The sequence below is a fragment of the Anser anser genome, assembly GCF_964211835.1.
Source record: "Anser anser genome assembly, chromosome: 6".
In the NCBI taxonomy this organism is placed as follows: Eukaryota; Metazoa; Chordata; class Aves; order Anseriformes; family Anatidae; genus Anser; species Anser anser.
In genome coordinates this window covers 4,335,649-4,353,148 of record NC_139726.1, presented here as the reverse complement: position 1 = coordinate 4,353,148, position 17,500 = coordinate 4,335,649, and the positions used below count along the sequence as shown (strand labels likewise).

General features: G+C 40.8%; 1 protein-coding gene across 39 annotated transcripts in view; it reads right to left on the bottom strand.

Moving 5' to 3' along the window:
• GTDC1 (glycosyltransferase like domain containing 1) overlaps positions 1-17,500 on the bottom strand; it is a 290,802-nt gene that overhangs the window by 125,759 nt on the left and 147,543 nt on the right. For 38 of the 39 annotated variants that reach the window (XR_014586037.1, XR_014586038.1, XR_014586039.1 and 35 more), the window contains one exon: positions 1,003-1,112. The exons of the other annotated variant lie outside the window; for it this stretch is intronic. Coding sequence is in view for 35 of the 38 variants with exons in the window: in XM_083841809.1 (XP_083697935.1) it covers positions 1,003-1,112 (110 nt within the window). In the remaining 3 variants the exon portion in view is untranslated. The remainder of the gene's footprint in view (positions 1-1,002; positions 1,113-17,500) is intronic. 39 annotated transcript variants of the gene reach the window in all.

Here is a 17,500-nt window from a genome sequence, read left to right as displayed (position 1 = left end):
ACAGGCTTTCAGAAAACTGCCTAAAAAGAAGTGGACGGAAAGCAGGAAGAATTTCCTACTACCCAATGATGACCTTTTTTTCCAATCCAGCTGTACCACAGTTGGGGACTTGAAAGTTATTTGGATCAGATCAATTTCCTGGTGTCTAAAAGCTGGAAAATCAAAACTAAACCAATTGAAAAATCACAGACCAGCAGGCCACAGATACTACGCAACTGACAAGAAAAAAAAAATATTTTCAACTGATTCCAAGTCCAATTTTACAGACTGAGGTGGCAGACAGATACTAGCCTACAATTTGGAAAACATGGATGAGCTAGAACACCAGTTATTCTGGAGTTCACCTGTGGCTAATATCCACTTTCAAAAGGTTTTATTTACTACACGCACACCCACTACAGGATTTGATCGGCCTCTTTATCGCCACAACCTCTCAGACACAAAGCTGCGTCTATCCAGGATAAGCTCTATTTCTTTTTCAATTGAGTAAAACTTTATACTGCGTGGTGGTTGTCAGAAACCAAGAAAAGGAAGGACTGTGCAAAAGAGTGGTAGAAAAATATTAAAGATTAATGACCACTTTCATGCCAGATACAAACCAGAAGCTCTCCACGCAAGTTCTTAACCTTATGTTTGAAAGGGAACTAAGTGTTTTCACCTGCTAAAATCTCAGTCTGGATTTCAGATGAGTGACCGAGACCTGAAAGATTTTATTTCCTATCTGAATCATCCAATCATTCACACCTATTTGTAGACTTACATAAATATAGAAGTGTTATTGAAACACAACTCACAAACACGGTCTTGCGCCGCCGACTAAAATGAAAAATGCTTGCTGTCTCTAATAATTTTAATTTTGTAATATATCAATATTTACTTTCACAACTACGAAGATATTAAACATGTTCTTTTCACTATTGTAGGAAAATACATACATGAAAATTCCTTCTAGAAATATCTATTTTATGGTAACTTTACATTAAAGAAGAAAAAAAAAGGTACCTGGAACGTCAGTGAAACACTCTCCGAGGACGGACACACGAAAAGGTAGTTCTTTCTCTTTCAGTTTCAGCAGCACTTTAAAGAAAGTTTCAGGATCTTTGTCATGTTCCCTTGAAATAAACAGAACTTATCTCAGCATCACTTATGTTTACTTGTGGAATTGTTTTCTGTTTACCAGAACACTATTTATCTTCAGTTCTACTTTGAGGGACTAAAGCTCTTCAGCATAAATTCCCTCTTTATTTATGCAGCATGGTTGAATATTTTCCTCAAGCCAGCACTGGGGTCAAAACTCAGTTTCATCAGATTCTTATATCCCTCCCTGTCCTCAAATGATGTCTTCACTCCTTAAATTGCCAGCTTTTTACTTTACTCCTTAAATTATGAACTTTTTAAAGTGCGAAGGTCTGAATATCACACCCAGCTGAAGGCAAAATCATGATAAAGAAAGGATAAGGTAGGAAAAAAATATTATTTTTATTTTTTATCTGTCAAAAGATAGGTATACCATCTCCATTATAGCTTATCCCCCACTTTTTCAGGAGCAATACGTTAATCAAAAACTTTTGCTAGACACTTAGGATTTCCAAAACTGGAATTTTATGAATCCATGTACTAATGGAAAGCTTCTGATCTGTTTAGTGCTTTAGATCAAGAAGGAAAGAACCAACACGAAGCTTTTTCTACCTTTAGACTTTTAAGGAGGTAACAGGAAGTTAAAATAGTAAGAAACCTGTATTTATTTACAATTTCAGCTGAAGATAATACTAAAGGTTTGTATAGGTATGACAGTCAATGCCTTGAAACACAAATTTGGTTATTTAAAAAAGGAAAAAACAATTTGCTTGTCTACTGTCTTTACTAGGACAGAATCAATAGTTAAACAGACACCACAAATGATCTAAATCTCCAAAATTTGGTACATTTTATTAAAGATGAAATGAGACTTCCCCCACGCAAAGGTGAATATTATATCTTGCATTTAATTATTCTGCTTTAAATTATTGTATTTCAGACAGATGTGCACCATATGTCTTTAAAATATTTTGGGTTTATTTATTATTTAGAAAATTCCACTGTTTTCCTTCCTGTATTAAGGGAAAATCTACAGCTCAGCTGCCCTGGTGTCTTTCCTCACAGACTAATTTTCTAGAATGAATCTGTAGGTTTGTCACACCGCTATATGAAAGATTAATAATTATATCAATCAGGAAATCTGAAGCCAAATGACATCTGCAGCTCTGCATGTGTTAATTTCTTATTCAGTCAATATTTTTGGTTTAGGGAATTAAAACAAATTAATCTTATAATTAATGTGACTTTCCTAGGCTGAAAACTCGTCAGGAACTATGCAGTTCTCAGAATCGGTTGCTTTTTTTTTTTTTAAAAAAAAAGGAAAGCCAGACAATAATTACTTTAAGAAGTTCTGCATCTCCCAGATTTGTTTTGTTCCCAATAATAAAGAGGAATGCAACAGCATAAGCTTCCTAATTTGTTTCACATCTGCGAACCAGGAGTTTTCACGGGGGTTCCAGCAAGCAGGGTGGATAGGAACACTGACTGGGACAGAGAATTTCCTTCAGCTGATAAAAAAATAGTGATAACTGCCCGCCGGTTTGCTTGGGCTGAAATAGCCACCTGCTTCTGGCAGGTAAATTCTGTATGTTGATGTATTTGCAGCATTTCAGCTCCCTCCAAGTGCTCAGCTGAAAGAGCTGAAGGGGGATTACAACAGATGATTCAGACTTGGCTGGAAGGGAGCGACGACTGGAAACGTGAAAGTTTGCAGGGAGAAAAGCGGTGGTGCTGCAAGTCTGTGTCATGCAGCGCCGTGTTTCCCGCTTGCCTCAGTTTCCCTTTCAGACAGGTTTTTGGTGGTGATCCTGTCAAGCACACCCTGTACGCGATGCCGAGCTACCAAGCCCAGCTTCTCATCCCGAGGTGGAACCCAACATCCACGTACGCAGGGAAGTCAGTCCCGACAGACAGAGCCACGACGCTCGCACAGATCCTTCCAAGCTTTTCACAGCCGCGCTATCGGCTTCGCAGTCACACAAAGTCCTTCCAGAAAAGGATACGCTTTCCTTCCCCCTTTCCAGAAGAGACCAGGGGTCCCAGAGGCAGCCAAGAGTGGAGGATGCTGTTGGAGCCACATTGTCAAGGAGCTGGCAGGAGAACGTGAAGCCTTGCAGCTCAGAGAAGCCACATAAGCTGCACATATTTAGGAAAACTGATAGGAATTGGAAGTTGCAGCTTTGTTTAATAGGTGGGGAAGAACAGAAGGAAAATTTGGCACCCAGAAGGAATGCTGAAAGGGGAAACGTTTCCTCTGCACTGGAGCCTTTCATATGGCTTTTCTGATGTAGGTGATCCTCCTTCCATATCCCCTCTGAAAATATTTTACTTTTATATGATACCCAGAGGTTTTAGGGACACATTTTGTGAATCTCATAGCTTTTCTATTTGGGAGGTCATACCGTCTGAGCTGTCAGTGCCTGCGGCTTTTCCACACCACGGCCATTTTATTTCCAGTCACTTTGTTAAGACCTACAGCAAGCTTCCAGCACGTGCACCTACAGATTGCAATGCATCAACTCACCCGCGAGTTACTAAAGGTGTAGCTGCTCCTGGTAGAAAGGACTAACTAGTACAAGACCAACTCTTCACCGCACCAAAGAGTGCTGCGCTTCTTGGCTGACATGGAGAAAATCATATACGATCCAGTCTGCCTTACTCAGCAACAACTGCTAAACACACCAGATTGTCATAGCAGTGATCGTGGAAAAAGATGAACACAATATGGAATGTCTGTTCTCTAAAGATCTGCTCAAAATGACGTGCACTTTTGGCTGCATCTGTTGCATTTTGGAGCTTTATTAAACAGTATTAATTATATATATGCCCCATTTCCTTAGGAAGAACTGCAAAATTGTATAAAAGGCTGAAATAAAAATACAAAATTTTAAGATATTATGTTTTGGGGAAAATTTAGCTAATTTGATTCTAGGGTCTGGTTTCGCTGTTTAAGTATTTAAAATACCCTTGTATTTTTACTGGATCTGATATGCATCTGGTACAGGAAAAGTAAGGACTGGGCAGGGTACGAATGCAGTCTAATTTCATCGTAAGAACATGAAAACATCAGAATGACCAAACTCCAGCTGTAAACTGCCACAAAATGGACACGGGCACCATATGCTTCCTCCTTTTACCTAGATTTGCATTGAGAGCATAGCTGTTGGAGATGCTCAATTTCCACATTTAGATACTGCACAGTGTATATATATATATATATATATATATATTTACCTAGGATTACTCAAGGCTTTTTTAATTTTTGTGTCCCAAACACGTTTCAAGAGAGGCACTTTAAGCCTCTCTTAAGAACTGGCTGAGGTTTAGCGGGCCGGGTGTGGGAGCACAGCCCACGGTTCCTCCTGCCTTACAGCGACTTCCCCTTGCAATCTGAAACAAAACTTTCCAGACCGTCCACAGGCGACGAACGGGAGGCTTGCAGTATCAGCAGCATCAGTATTGAGCCTCCATTATCTCTGCTTTAGATTTTCTGTTTATAAAATGGGTGTGACAGTATTATTTTTTCACCACAGAAGGATGCTGTCAGGATTAATTGATGACTTGACATCCCTCTTTTCAGCCTAAAATGATTAAAAAAGCAACTACGACGATGCTCCACTACACAGTCAATAGCAAAAGTTTTCAAAACCCCCTTCTGCTTTTCAGGGATTTTGTGAATTCAGCCTGAGCCCTTGAGCCTTGCCCTTTGCTGGACTTGGAAGAAGAACGCGCACAGACCGGCTCACCTGGAGTTATTCCCTTCTGCAGCAGGGATGCCTACACCCTGACCAGTGATGGAAAAGACGTGGAAAAAAAAAATAAAGAAAGAAATAGCAGAATTTGGCCCTTTATATTATTCTGTGCATATTCATCTCTTAAATTTGAGTGAAATTCAGTAAGAGACCCAGATGGTCTTCTGTGACTTAAGCTTAAATTTTTAAGTGTATGTAAACTTATCACACTTGGTGATAATCCCAGTTATTTAGGATTTGGAGAAAGACACATATAGCTATGCAATTAGAAAGTAGAAGAGTTGTGCAGGAGAGACAGAACTTCCTCAAAGGGGTAAAATAAATGCAGTTTATTTTGGTAAAAAAAAAAAAAGTTTAAAAACTATGATTTATGCCAGTTAATCAATAACAAGAAAGTGCTGAGCCAGGGAGAAAGTCTTAATATTTCAGAAAATACTGCATCAAGGGTATGTAATGCCTGTGATAACGGCAGTCCTGTTGTGCCATCTCCCAAGGTGTGACATATTCTGAAAGGGTTACAAATAAGCTCAGCTAAAAGCAATATTAAAAAGCTTGATCTTAATCTTCTTAAGACATTTAGCATTTGAGTGGTAGATAATTCAAAATTGTGAGTGCACACAGTCACGTTTCATTTTTTTTACAGTGCCTTAAATCCAAGCAATTCACAACATTTTCTACACAATCCTAAGCAAAGCACCCTGAAAGCCCAGACAGGACAAGCAGCACCGTTTCCAGCTCACCAAGGAGCACCCTATGGCAAGCACCAGTAAGAAACCAGTGGAAAAAGAGCAGCAGCTCCAGCTGCCCCGGCCTGGGTGCATCTCCTTCTGCCTCCCCATTTCATGAAATCACCTGAATGTCAGACAGACACACGGGTGGCATTCAGAAACGGCATTACTAACACGGGTACAAATTTTCCCCAAGTTAAACTGGCATTTTATCACTTTTATAGGCTACACACCAACAGCTAAAACACAAATTCATGGCTACCTGCAATTACTGCCAGAAAATGGCTTACAAAAAATAAAACCACTGTAATAGCATTCATTATTTATGAAGTTGGGCATCACTTTTGGAGACAGAGGACTGGCAAGCCAGGACACCCATGGAGGAAAAGGGAGGACAAGGGACATCAGTCCCCGAAAGGCTGCAGCAGAGCGCAGGGGCAGGGAAGGAAATCCGGGAGCACAAAATCAATAATTAAGTTTACAGAAATGAAGTTTCTAAGACCCAGATCTTAAAGTGGATGACAGCCTCACTGCAGCTGGTCTATCTAGTTTTGGGAAGGTGAAAAAGCGAGGACTGAGTTTGGCAGCAAACAGGCCAGACAAGATAGGCAAAAGAACATAAAGAGACAGAACCACGAGAAGAGAAGAAAAATCAAAGAACACAAATGCTCAAGTTGAGAATTTAAAAACGATGGCATGTCCAAACTCAGGGGAGAAAAAGTACACAGTAAAAAGACAAGAAAAAGGAAAAGGTACATGGTTGGGAAAAATGAAAGAATACAGAAGAATCAGACTGATGGAAACAGAAGCTGCAGACAGCACTTGAGAGTGTTATCAGTGGTAGAGAAAAGGGCAGAAAAATATCAGTAAAGATATGAATTAGGAAGCAAAAATAAAACTGCATGGTAATTAAAGGAGGAGAACTGAAGAGGACGAGAAGATAGAGAGGAAAGACACCCAGCAATGTTAGAAGAGAAGCATGGTACAGTGAGGAGGACGGGGAACAAAAGAAACAAGGATGAGGAGGTAGAAAACCTGTGAAAATCTTTGTTATACTTGAAATTTCTGAAACAATGAAAGAGAAGAAAAGCATGGGCAGAAGAAAAACTGGTGCTGAGAGTTGGGCCCCTCCATCGCACGCAGAGCCAGGAGCTGGAAGGTGCCTTTATCCTAGGAACGTTCTTTGTTTGGGTGATAAAAGCAGGAACTTGAGGTTCTGCACTGCTTTGGCTGATACGATACAGACTTGGGGAGGGCGATGAAGGATGCCACAGGCTGATAAGAGGACTCACATGACATCAGCCTCCTGTTGACCCTGTATCTGTCCGAGGCATTCTCAAGAAATGAGCAGCAGCACATCAATGAATGGTGCAGCCCTTAAATGCACAACACCAAGCTAGAAATCGGGCTCCATTTCACGTCAAACCTCACCCACAGAAAAATACTGGTGATTTTAACACTGCATTGCACTGCTTACTATAGTACACTTTGACATTCTACATTAAATCTGCAACATGTGAACACAGATTTATTATAATCCCATAATGTTAGACAGTAGCAGTGCCATGGCAAAAAAAAATAAGCATGGCCTTCAACACAGAGAATCGCAGAGTTCTGGGCTTTTCCTGACACTGATTTCACTGATTTCCCACGGGACTGCTCTGCCCAGGTTTCCTCATCTGTAAGATAAGGTTTTAGAGGAGCTTTCATTTACAGGAAAGTGGCGAGGATCGGAGTCAGTAAATACTTCTGGAGGATAATATTCGTCCTAAAGTAAGAGGACTAAAGTTACGAGCCTATTCAACACACCAAATGAAATACATTCAAGTAATTATTTTCACGAAGGGCAGAGGACTTTCCTAAATCAAATGACCTTAATATACATTTTCTATGTTAAGATTAAAAAAAAAAAGGGACAGAAAAAATTAAAATTCTAATACCAAATTTCTGGTAACAATGCCTATGATAACTGCAAAAGAGGAAATATTACTGCCAGGAAAGAGCTATTAGAAATGAAACAGGGGAAAAAGAAATAACTATGAAAATGCAAACATGAAGGAAAAGTTAATTGCTTTCCATTTATTCAATTTATCACAGTATTTTTCCATCTTTTTACATTTCCAATATGAGGCAGAGGTACAGTGTAAATATGTAGTTAAGTCCAATGAGTTTCCTTCTTCAGCTGATACGCTTACAAAATGTCTGCTGTAATTGTGCCTCTAAACATTGTCTGGCATCATCAGCATTAAAAGTTACCATGATCTCCAATACCCCCTCAGTTAATAGAAAATGGAGTCAGCTAGCAGCAAAGGTTTTTGCCTAAGTGTCACTGAAAAAAGGAGCCTACAGAATAAATCCTAGCCAAATTTGGAGGTCCTACAAGTAGAAGAAAAGGTTCTGATCCTCGCCTGTGCTTGCAAAATACCTGTGCTTGCAAAATACCTGTGCATGCCAAGGAATTCAAAGATGGCAGTATACAGGCAAAGAGCAGCCGAACAGAACCAGCAAAGACAGTGTTTTATTTTCTATTATATCCCATGACGTATTTACAGTGAGGAGTGTGTATTTTACCTTCTGATTTTTTCAAATTGCTGGCCTGAGAAAAATGGGTGGCATTTTCCTTTACGCTGGAAAAGCATTTTCTCCTATCTTGTGTTATCTAGAAGAGATTCATAAAAAAAGAACCTTGGGAGTTTATTGTTTAGATTCTTCTTCCTCTCCCCTCACAATTCATGAAGAAAAAACTCAAAATAAAATATTGTGCATTCTCTAACCAAAGAAACCTCAGGATCAGCATCAGTCATTGAGCCTCCTGCTTATTTCTTAAAGAGAGATTAACCTTTGAAGACAAAGACCGGCATTTGGTCTCAGTTACTTTGGTGTAAAAATCAATGCGCTTTCATTCTGTTGCCTTTTTTCATTTCTTTTGCTCCAAATTAGTGAACCTAGCTTTTCACAAGCGCAGGATTCAGATGAAAACCGTTTCTGTTGAGTTTTTAGTGGAATCCAGTAACCGCTACGGACTACCCCCAAATAGTTTCTTGGAGAAAAAATGTACATGAACTTCCTTTTGTGTTGCAAAAGGTAACATAACAAATGGTTTCCTGTTGTTGGGAGTCATGGTAGGGCAGATAAAATAATCTGAGTGACCCTGACAGCTCTGATAACCACGCACAGCATATCCTATTGTAATTCAACACGCTATGAAAAATCATGCCATGGTAATAAACGATGGGTATGAATATGATAATAAACGGCTAAGAATTTACTCAGGTGGTTCCTCGGAAGAACTGAAGAATCAAACGTAAATCACTACATAAAAAATACATTACACATATGCCTGACGATGGCAAACCCACTGCACGAGACCGCCTTGATGCTCTGTTCCTCTCTCATTTTCATGGTGAGCTCACATCCCCAAACTATGACTACTTAATACTCCCCCAAATACTCTATCAGGGTCAAAAAGCAAGTCCTGGTAACTGAGCAATACCCTGAAGGGAGTTAGCACAGGTACCTAAAATAACTCGTCCTTTGTGGATTTGTGCAGCTGTCCTCTCCAAGGATGAAGCTCCTAAGCAGGAACTTTCTTGGCACCAAGACCAAGGCCTGAAACTCATTATTCAAAGAGATTAAAACAATTCCAAATCTCACAGCTTTCAGAACAAGGAATGAACTAATTTCATCAAGTTTTTGCACAACTGCAAGCAAGATAAAGCAGAGATTATAGAAGACAAAGGGAGAAAGAAAGGGTGAAAACATGGAGAAGAGGAAAGTGGGGGAGGAAAAGAAGGGAACGAGAGAAGAAAATCAAATAGTTGCAGTGCAGTAAGAAGGAATTAATTAAAAGGAGCTCTGAAGGAAGAAACAGAAGAAACATAATCCCCCATTATTGGTGAAAATAAGGAAGAATATTAGATCACTGGTTTACGAATGATTTGATTTTTGTTTTTCAGAAGGTATTCACATGCTTTGGTGATGGGTACTGCATATTACAAAGGGTGGCATCATCTACTGATTTTGCCTGGGACTTACTACAAAACCCCTTCTGTCCTTGTTTATGATGTTTCCCAGGACTGAAGCTATCTTGGACTGTAGCCTTCCAGAAAAATTCTGCCAAAATTTTTCCAGAACATCCAAAGAACAGGATTTAAAATCCTACCACCCAATGAAACCGCAAAGCACATCTTACATATATTAAATTTCAAAGAAGCCTCTGTTTTAAGTATTCAAGCCTCTTTTTGTTTTAGAGCGAGAACTGAATATTTGAGAGGTTTGATTTTGTGTCAAAGACATGCTCTTTGTTGCCCTTCTGAAGATCTTCCTAAAAATGTAGCCAAGACTCTGCAAAATTTCTTCTGGTGCCTGGTCACTGAGCGGTCCACGTGTCTTGGACACACCTCAGGCCAAAGCCAAGCAAGACCTCTCCTACCTCCACAGGTCAGGCTGCTGAAACCCAGGCAGGATCCAGCATCTGTGAAAACAGATCTTGTCTTCACTTCCAATGATTTCTCTGCTGGACTCCGAATAACATTCCTGGAACTTTGCAGAATAAAGAACTGGTTTATATGCATTAAAAATATGAAACTGTGAGAAAATGGGGAAGATTTGGTTAAGAAAAAGACAGTGGTAGAAGAAGGGGGGATGAAGGGGCCAGAAAGTGGTAATAGAAATGTGTGCTGTTCTAGTTCGACTAAAGCCCTCAGAAGTGAACCACAAAAAGCAGTAGGGACAAATAAGACCTGATCAATATGACCAGCTATGCAAAAATAGCATGGCAAAGAAATAGTGAGCTGAGTGAAGACATAAAGGGAAGAGACAAAAAGATGTAACACCAGGTCATTCCATAAAGGGAAAAATGTGATAAATTGAGTAAGGAAACCACTGATAGAGACCAAGAGGGCAACACAGTCAGGTTGGACAAAAGGGCTTAGGAGCAAACAGAGACCAACTTGGAAGGGAGGGTGACTGAAACTTCTGGACAGAGAAAAGCTGGGAAACCGGGGGAGAGAAAAACAAGATGCAAATTTGCTGCACAAGCAGAATATAAAGGAGGACATGCCCATGGAGCTGAGCCTGGGAAAGAGGAAAGGAAGAGGTTTGAAGGATAAACACCAAGATAGGTCTGGGAGAATGGGGCAGAAAAAGATTGCTTTGATGGAAATAGGAGGGAGAGTTCAAGCCCCCTTCCTCCAGAGCCATGAAAGGGCTCCTCAGTTCTACCAGTTCACATGCATTTCTGCTAACCAATCTGTTTCACAGTTGCCCAGAGAAGAAAGACACCATAAAATGAATCTCCTATCATGGAAAAGGGGAGAGACAAGCTTACTGGAGCTTTTATGGCAAACTGTGATACACTGACTCCAAACTTAAATAATCTTATATCTTCCAGTCTTACCTTAACTCAAAATCAGTTTTTCAGCCCCGGTTGAAACATTTGTTCTAAGAGTCTTCAGAGGACAGCACTGATGTGGCAGTCCTACGAGTGTCTGGGCAGTACAAAGGGAATGAAGAAGGAAGGTTTCTACCTGCGGTATTTAAGCAGAATCTTCAAGTTATTTCCCTTTTTTTCCTGATACGTAAAAATTCCTTCTCCCTCACCGTCACACCTTCACGTTTGAGCAGCGTGACATGCTAACCAGCAAGGGCTTCCTTCACATTGCTCTGCAGACCTCTTCGCACCACGCTCCTGCCCGTGAGGCGCAGCAGCGTCGGCAGGAGATCACCTCCGGTGGGTCACACTCAGCACCGTGCCCGCCGGCCACCTTGGGGTTTTTCAGTACATTATTGCTATGCTAAGCGAGTGAAGATGGCTTTGGAAATAGAAACACATGGCTGTGGGGTACTTCGGAGTGCCAATACATCCCCCGTAGCAGAAAACCACTCAAAGGGCTTGAGTTTTGCTTCCGTTGCAGTGCTCTTACAACCTCTTACTGCTCCTGCTATGTGCACCCCATGTAAGATGTTGCTTTAACCATGACTTTACAGGAGCGGAAAAAGGATTTACACCAAATTTATCTACACATAATGAGGAGCAGAATTGGGCCACAGAGCTTAAACAGAGAAAAGAAAGTACAGTTCTTAGTAAAAGTGAAAGAACTAAATTTATTTGGGGAAGCAGTAAGTAAAAAAAAAAAAAAGTTTTATTTTAATATGATTATTTTTCAGCCTATTAAGTTCTCCAATATCAGAATGAAGCCTGCTAAAAGTTCGTAAATAAAGGCTTTCAGGAGAGCTTTATTAAATCACTTATGACTTATCAAGTTAAAACTCCCACTCAGATATCTTAATAAAACTTTCAGAGAATATATTTAATTTTACTGGAAACCAGCAGCCCATTACTAACTACAGGAGTGACTGTGCACTACACCACTGAACAGCCTTCTGTAAATAGAATATTTACCAACAACTTGGATTTAGTTCTCTAAAGTTTCGGTTTCTGAAGGTCAAATAACTATGTAACTGCTTAATAAAGAAGCAAAGAAGTACCTCTAAATATCTCCAAGCTCTGATGGGCTTATATTCTGCTCCTTAGGTGAGGTATTAGCAAAGCTTATTTATTTTCATTTCCAAGGCTTTTATTTGCTCATTCCCTTGTGGTAAAGCTGATTTCCATGATGATTCCCTTCTTAATTTTAATACCCTTTTTACTCATCATATAGACATAAGAATTTTCCATAAAATAATGAAACCCTTCCAAAGGAAATGAAGACAACTAGGAGAAGAAAGTAAACTACAGCTTACTTTTTTTTTTTCCAATTAATTGATCCACTGTCATATGCATATATGAAAGATTTTTTTTTTAATGAAAGGAAAATAAGGTTAATTAACATAAAACCCCTCACTCCTTGAGATGTTGAATTTTGTATTTTATCCATGCTGCCTTAAGTGCCTTGATTTCCCAGTAATGACCTAGTTCTCCTAATGAGTAACATTAACCCCTGGCTGTAGCTGTCCAGGACTTAATTGTCAACTGGAGCTGAAATAGGAGAGTTTGCCGATCAGCAGGTATGTGGTATATTAACTCATGTCATTTCAGACCCTAATAAATAAATCTGTTGCTAAGGCAACAGGAACATCAGCTGTATCACTTTTTTTTTCTTTATTTTTTCCCCCCTTTTAAAAGGAAACTGCCTTTCACACCGAGCTTTTAAAAAAGGAAATTAACTACATGTAACCGTAATTAGAAGAAACATCGTTTCTCATCTCAGAAACATATCTACATTAATGAAAAAAGGCTTTCAAAAAGAGGACTGCTTTCTACTGTGACCAGGGTAACTGAAATTATTTCCCTCAACTGAGGGAATGCAATTTGAAGTACACATCTGAGTGAGAACAGATCACAAAATATTTTTGCTCTTTGTGTTTCCGAGATAGTTCCCTTCTCCTTTATTACACTGCTGATACCAAATGAGCAAAATGCTTCAACTATTAATCAGCAGCCTGGGCAATTGAAAACAGATGAGAAAAAATACCACTCAAAACCTAACACCTTCACTACCCTCTGTGTATCTTCCAGTATGATTGGCAGAAATGCAATCTTTTGGAAAGATAAAAAAATACTCCACTTCCAGCTCATCAGACTTATCAGCTAATGAAAATTTAAGTACATGATTTAAACATAGATGTCATTGCTCCTCGCCGTCCCATGGCGACAGTTACCTGAAACTTGAATGGGAAAAGCAAGAAGAAGCTGGGCAACACAAATGCACTTCAGAAGGTACCTGCGATTTGGTGCATCGCACTGCAAAAGCTTGTTATTCACTTTCTGCCTCAGTTTCTCCACCTGCAAGATCAGATCCTGAGTACTCTGATACTATATAACAAATTTGAAGTTTTACAGAAAGACCAAACGTATACAAGTGCAAGTAGTACAAGGAGTCAGACTTGATGATCCCTTCCAACTCGGGATATTCTATGATTCTATGAAATATTTTGGTTTTCTCTAATACTTGGGAAGGAATATCTTGGTGCTCCACACCTCTGGGGCCAGTGCATTCCTGAGGTCTCTCGGTGCCTCACTGGTGAATGTCACAGTGCTCACTTAATTCCTGCCACTTTGCCACGGCTTGAAATGTTTGTTACAGACTAAAAGTTTCACAGTTGGTAGGTTCATGTTTATCATGTGTCTGCCCGACAGTTCTTCTGAAACCCCAGCGATCCACATCTCAACAGAGACTGGTCGGGAAGGGAACTGAAAAGAAGTCCATAAGGCCACTAATGCTCTTGGAATACTTGCTACAGACTCTGCTCACGCTTTAAACGTAACAAACTGCTCCTCAAAATTATATCTGGCTTTTAAGCTGAAGGTTACAGAGGTACCTACAGAGGCATCTTTTCTCCTGTTATCAAAATTAGAGATGCCTTCTCCTCTGGACTATCAACTTATGGCCCTTTGAAAAACCATTTTACAAGACAGAAGAAATAATGCTGTGATGTTCACTATAGGAGGAGAATTTTCACATTTGAGAGGTCTTTACGCTCAAAATTTCTGCACGCTTTCAAAAACAATGATTAAGGAACAGTGCATCTTCCACTGGAAGGGTTCGATATCCCAAATCCACGGCTGTTGGAAGAAGTTTCAAGCTCAGATTTCAGCACTGAATGAACAACTAAAGAAGAACACATACGTCCAAACTCCCCTTCCAGTTAACATTTAAATCTGAACTTCCTGGAGTATTTCATCAACTTTCTTGTTTGCTGCTCAAAAGAAACTAATACCTGCTCTCAAACATAACCCGAGCTTGCATGAAAATGAAGTTGGACTATTTTCTTTTTGCTTTAGGTGGTCAAGAAGTCAGCTTCTACTTAATCAGATCTCTCTACATACACTTTCATGGCAATGTTTCATTCACCATTTGTCATCTATACTGCACCCTTGGTGAACACGGTTTGCTTTGGGAGTATTAGATAACTTCTCTTACACACTGCTAAAAAGTATCCATTTTAAAACTGTTATTTTACATCCTATGGGCTTTTTATCGTATCTGGTACCTTTTAGTTAAAGGCTGTATAAACACTTGCATTTTAAGCCTTTGTTTTCAGTCTGTCTTATCTATCCACCACTTTCACCTTTTTGGATTAAATTTGCCAGAATCAGTTGCTTTTCAAAGATGAGGTTTCCCTCTAGGAACTCACTCCCCATTCAGCACAAATCTAAGCCAACTTCTCTGCTACTTGCCAGTACAAGGGGGCAGAAAAACACCAGCCAGCTGAGACTTCCCTGAAATGCAGGATTTTGCAGGTGACATGAGCTGGCACGATACCTCCCCTTTCTCTGGAAAACATTTAATTTCTGCCTTCCTTGCATGATGTTGCATGTGTAGCGACCTGGAAAGGAAAAGCAGGACCATGGTCCTTTCTTCTACATGCTCTCTGCAGGCTGTTTACAACGTTGGGGATGCCTGTTGAGACCAAAAGTACTAATGGATACTCAAAGGGGATTTCTAGGTGGACCACTTATTCTTCTATCTTTTGCTGCCTTTCTACACCTGAATCTTGATGGGATAAACTTTGCTCCAAAATATTCTGCAATGTGAGAGAAATATTTGTGCATAGATCCACTGTGTATTAAAGAAACTATCAAAGAGACTGTTTTCTCAGAAGTCTCTATATTAAATACTTCTGAGTTTTGAATTCCTGTTAGAGCTAAGCACCCTAACTACACAAGTTCAGTATCACACTGCTGAGACGAAGAGTCACAAGGTGCTACTATTAAGAAAACACCTTTGTAGGCTCCTCTCCTTTGCAGTTTGCAGAGGACTTGTGCTCAGCTCACTGATGAACAGCTGTCACTCCCTGAAGGCAGCGAATTGGCTGTGCTACCAGAGACGTGTCCTCTCCGAGGACTTGTTCCTGAGCAAAGGAGACCAGGTCCTGGCGATGGGCAGCCACACGCTAGTGCAGCGATGGGTACACGGTGAGCACAAAACAAGCTTTTCTCCATGGACTAATTTCTTCAGCTCTTTGACTTTAGTGATGCTCTACATTCAAAACAGGCAGCAGGGCACAGCGCTATCTCTGGGCACACCGTTTTCCCTTAGACCAAAAATCCGCAGATAATTTTTTGCAATCTAGATTTTTTTCTTCTGAATTTCCTCATCGTGACTTCCACTGTAGTTCCTCGCACTCCTGTATCTCCTTCCCCACGCTCTTGTCGCACACAGTTACGTACGATGCTAGATAATGGGCTTATCTGATCTTTCACGTGAATTGATAAGGGCTATTTGTTTGTGTGCGTGTGTAAATTCTTGCCGATTCTGTGTGTGATCTTTTATCACACCCATGCAATTAGGGGAAGAAGAATTGATTTCTGACAACTTTCTGCTATCGAGTCTTTAACTGCTGAGATGATACAGCACACACAGGGAAGAAAGAAAAAAGACGAGGCCCTTGAATTAAAGGAAAAACTGCAGGTCTTCTCCATGAAAGAAAGGAGTAAAGGCCCCAGAATCCTATAGTAATAAAATGAATACGTGTCGTCTGCATGATGTGGCTATGGTTTGGGGTACACTGGGTTTGCAACTTTGCACATCCACTGTCACACTCGGATGCCAAAAGAGAGGAAGAACAAACTGGCACAGCCCCAGTTACAGCGAAAGCTTTGGCAGGTGCCCGTGGCCGTGCTGGGGGGCAGCAAGAAGGAATAATTTACGCACATAAATGCTCGTGTATATATTTTGTGGGGAGAGAGGATTGTGCCACACCAGTCACCGTCATCTCCTTCATACACTCGTTGTTCACCGAATGCATAGTTTATTATCTCGGAAAGAAAACCTGTGGGATAGTATAGGGTTCTGATCAAATCTGGAGACTTTGTCCATTGATCATCACAATTTTGCTGTCTGTTTCCACCAAAGCACATTTACACCGAGGGAAAACTAATTCTTTGGCAGAGCCGCTGTCACAGAGAGACGCTCGGAAAACCATCGCAGCCTTTTATCCAGACCTCTGGCTATAAGTCATTTCTATTAACAGTGCCTTGCTATAGATGTTTATAACAAAACATTAAAGACTTGGTGAGAAAGGAGAAAACAAATTACTCTGCAGAGAACCTAGCAACTCTGCTAAAATACTGTCAGTTATTTATCTGCTGTCAGCAGAGGTTGCACACTGTAATCCTTGACAGGCTCAGATTCGGGAAGAATGAAGAGAAGGGGCAGGGATTGCATTTGAGGGCCTGTTCTCATGCAAAGGCATTTTAACACAGATTTAAAGCGAGAACGCATCCCCTAGAAAATGTCACTTTGGATTTCGAGACATCTCCCGGCGGGCAGGGCCTACCCGGGGCGGCGCGGTGCCGGGGGCACCAAGGCCGGCACCGCGCAGGCCGCGTCCGGCCCCGCCACTTCGTTCCTAGAGCTCCTCTCTAGCAACAGAGTTCAGAGACATTTTTTACGGTTTAGCCAAAGGGTTTTTTTGTTAGGTGAAGGGGAACGCAGGAACATAAAAATCTTCCTTTTTTTTTTTTTTTTAATGAAAAACACGTGTAAATCACCACCGTAGACAATGGTAGTTAGGCGTTGTACAGGACGGTGTCTGCGAGCACTCCGTGCTGGAATACGAGCAGGATGCCCCTGCCAACGTTTCACACAAAAACCCCCTCGCACATTACAACACTTGGCTAAAATTAGCCCGCCTCGGCAACACGTTCGTGCTAGGCCCAAGAAGGGGATGCTTTTAGCCGCTGATGCCTGAATAAGGCTCGTCCCTGAGGAGGACACGAGGCCGTGTTTTCGGGTGGGTGGCGGGGGGCCTGCTCTCAGCACCCCACTTCTACCTGCGCCCGGGTGCACGACCAGGGCTCAGCCAGAACCTCAGTTTTCTCATTCCTACGTGCCAATTAAAAACAAAACGTATTTTTATGGGAGAATTTACATAAATCAGTTGATAAAGCATCCTAACACCAAAGGGTAGGAGTTCAGCCCAGAACATTTGCATGCA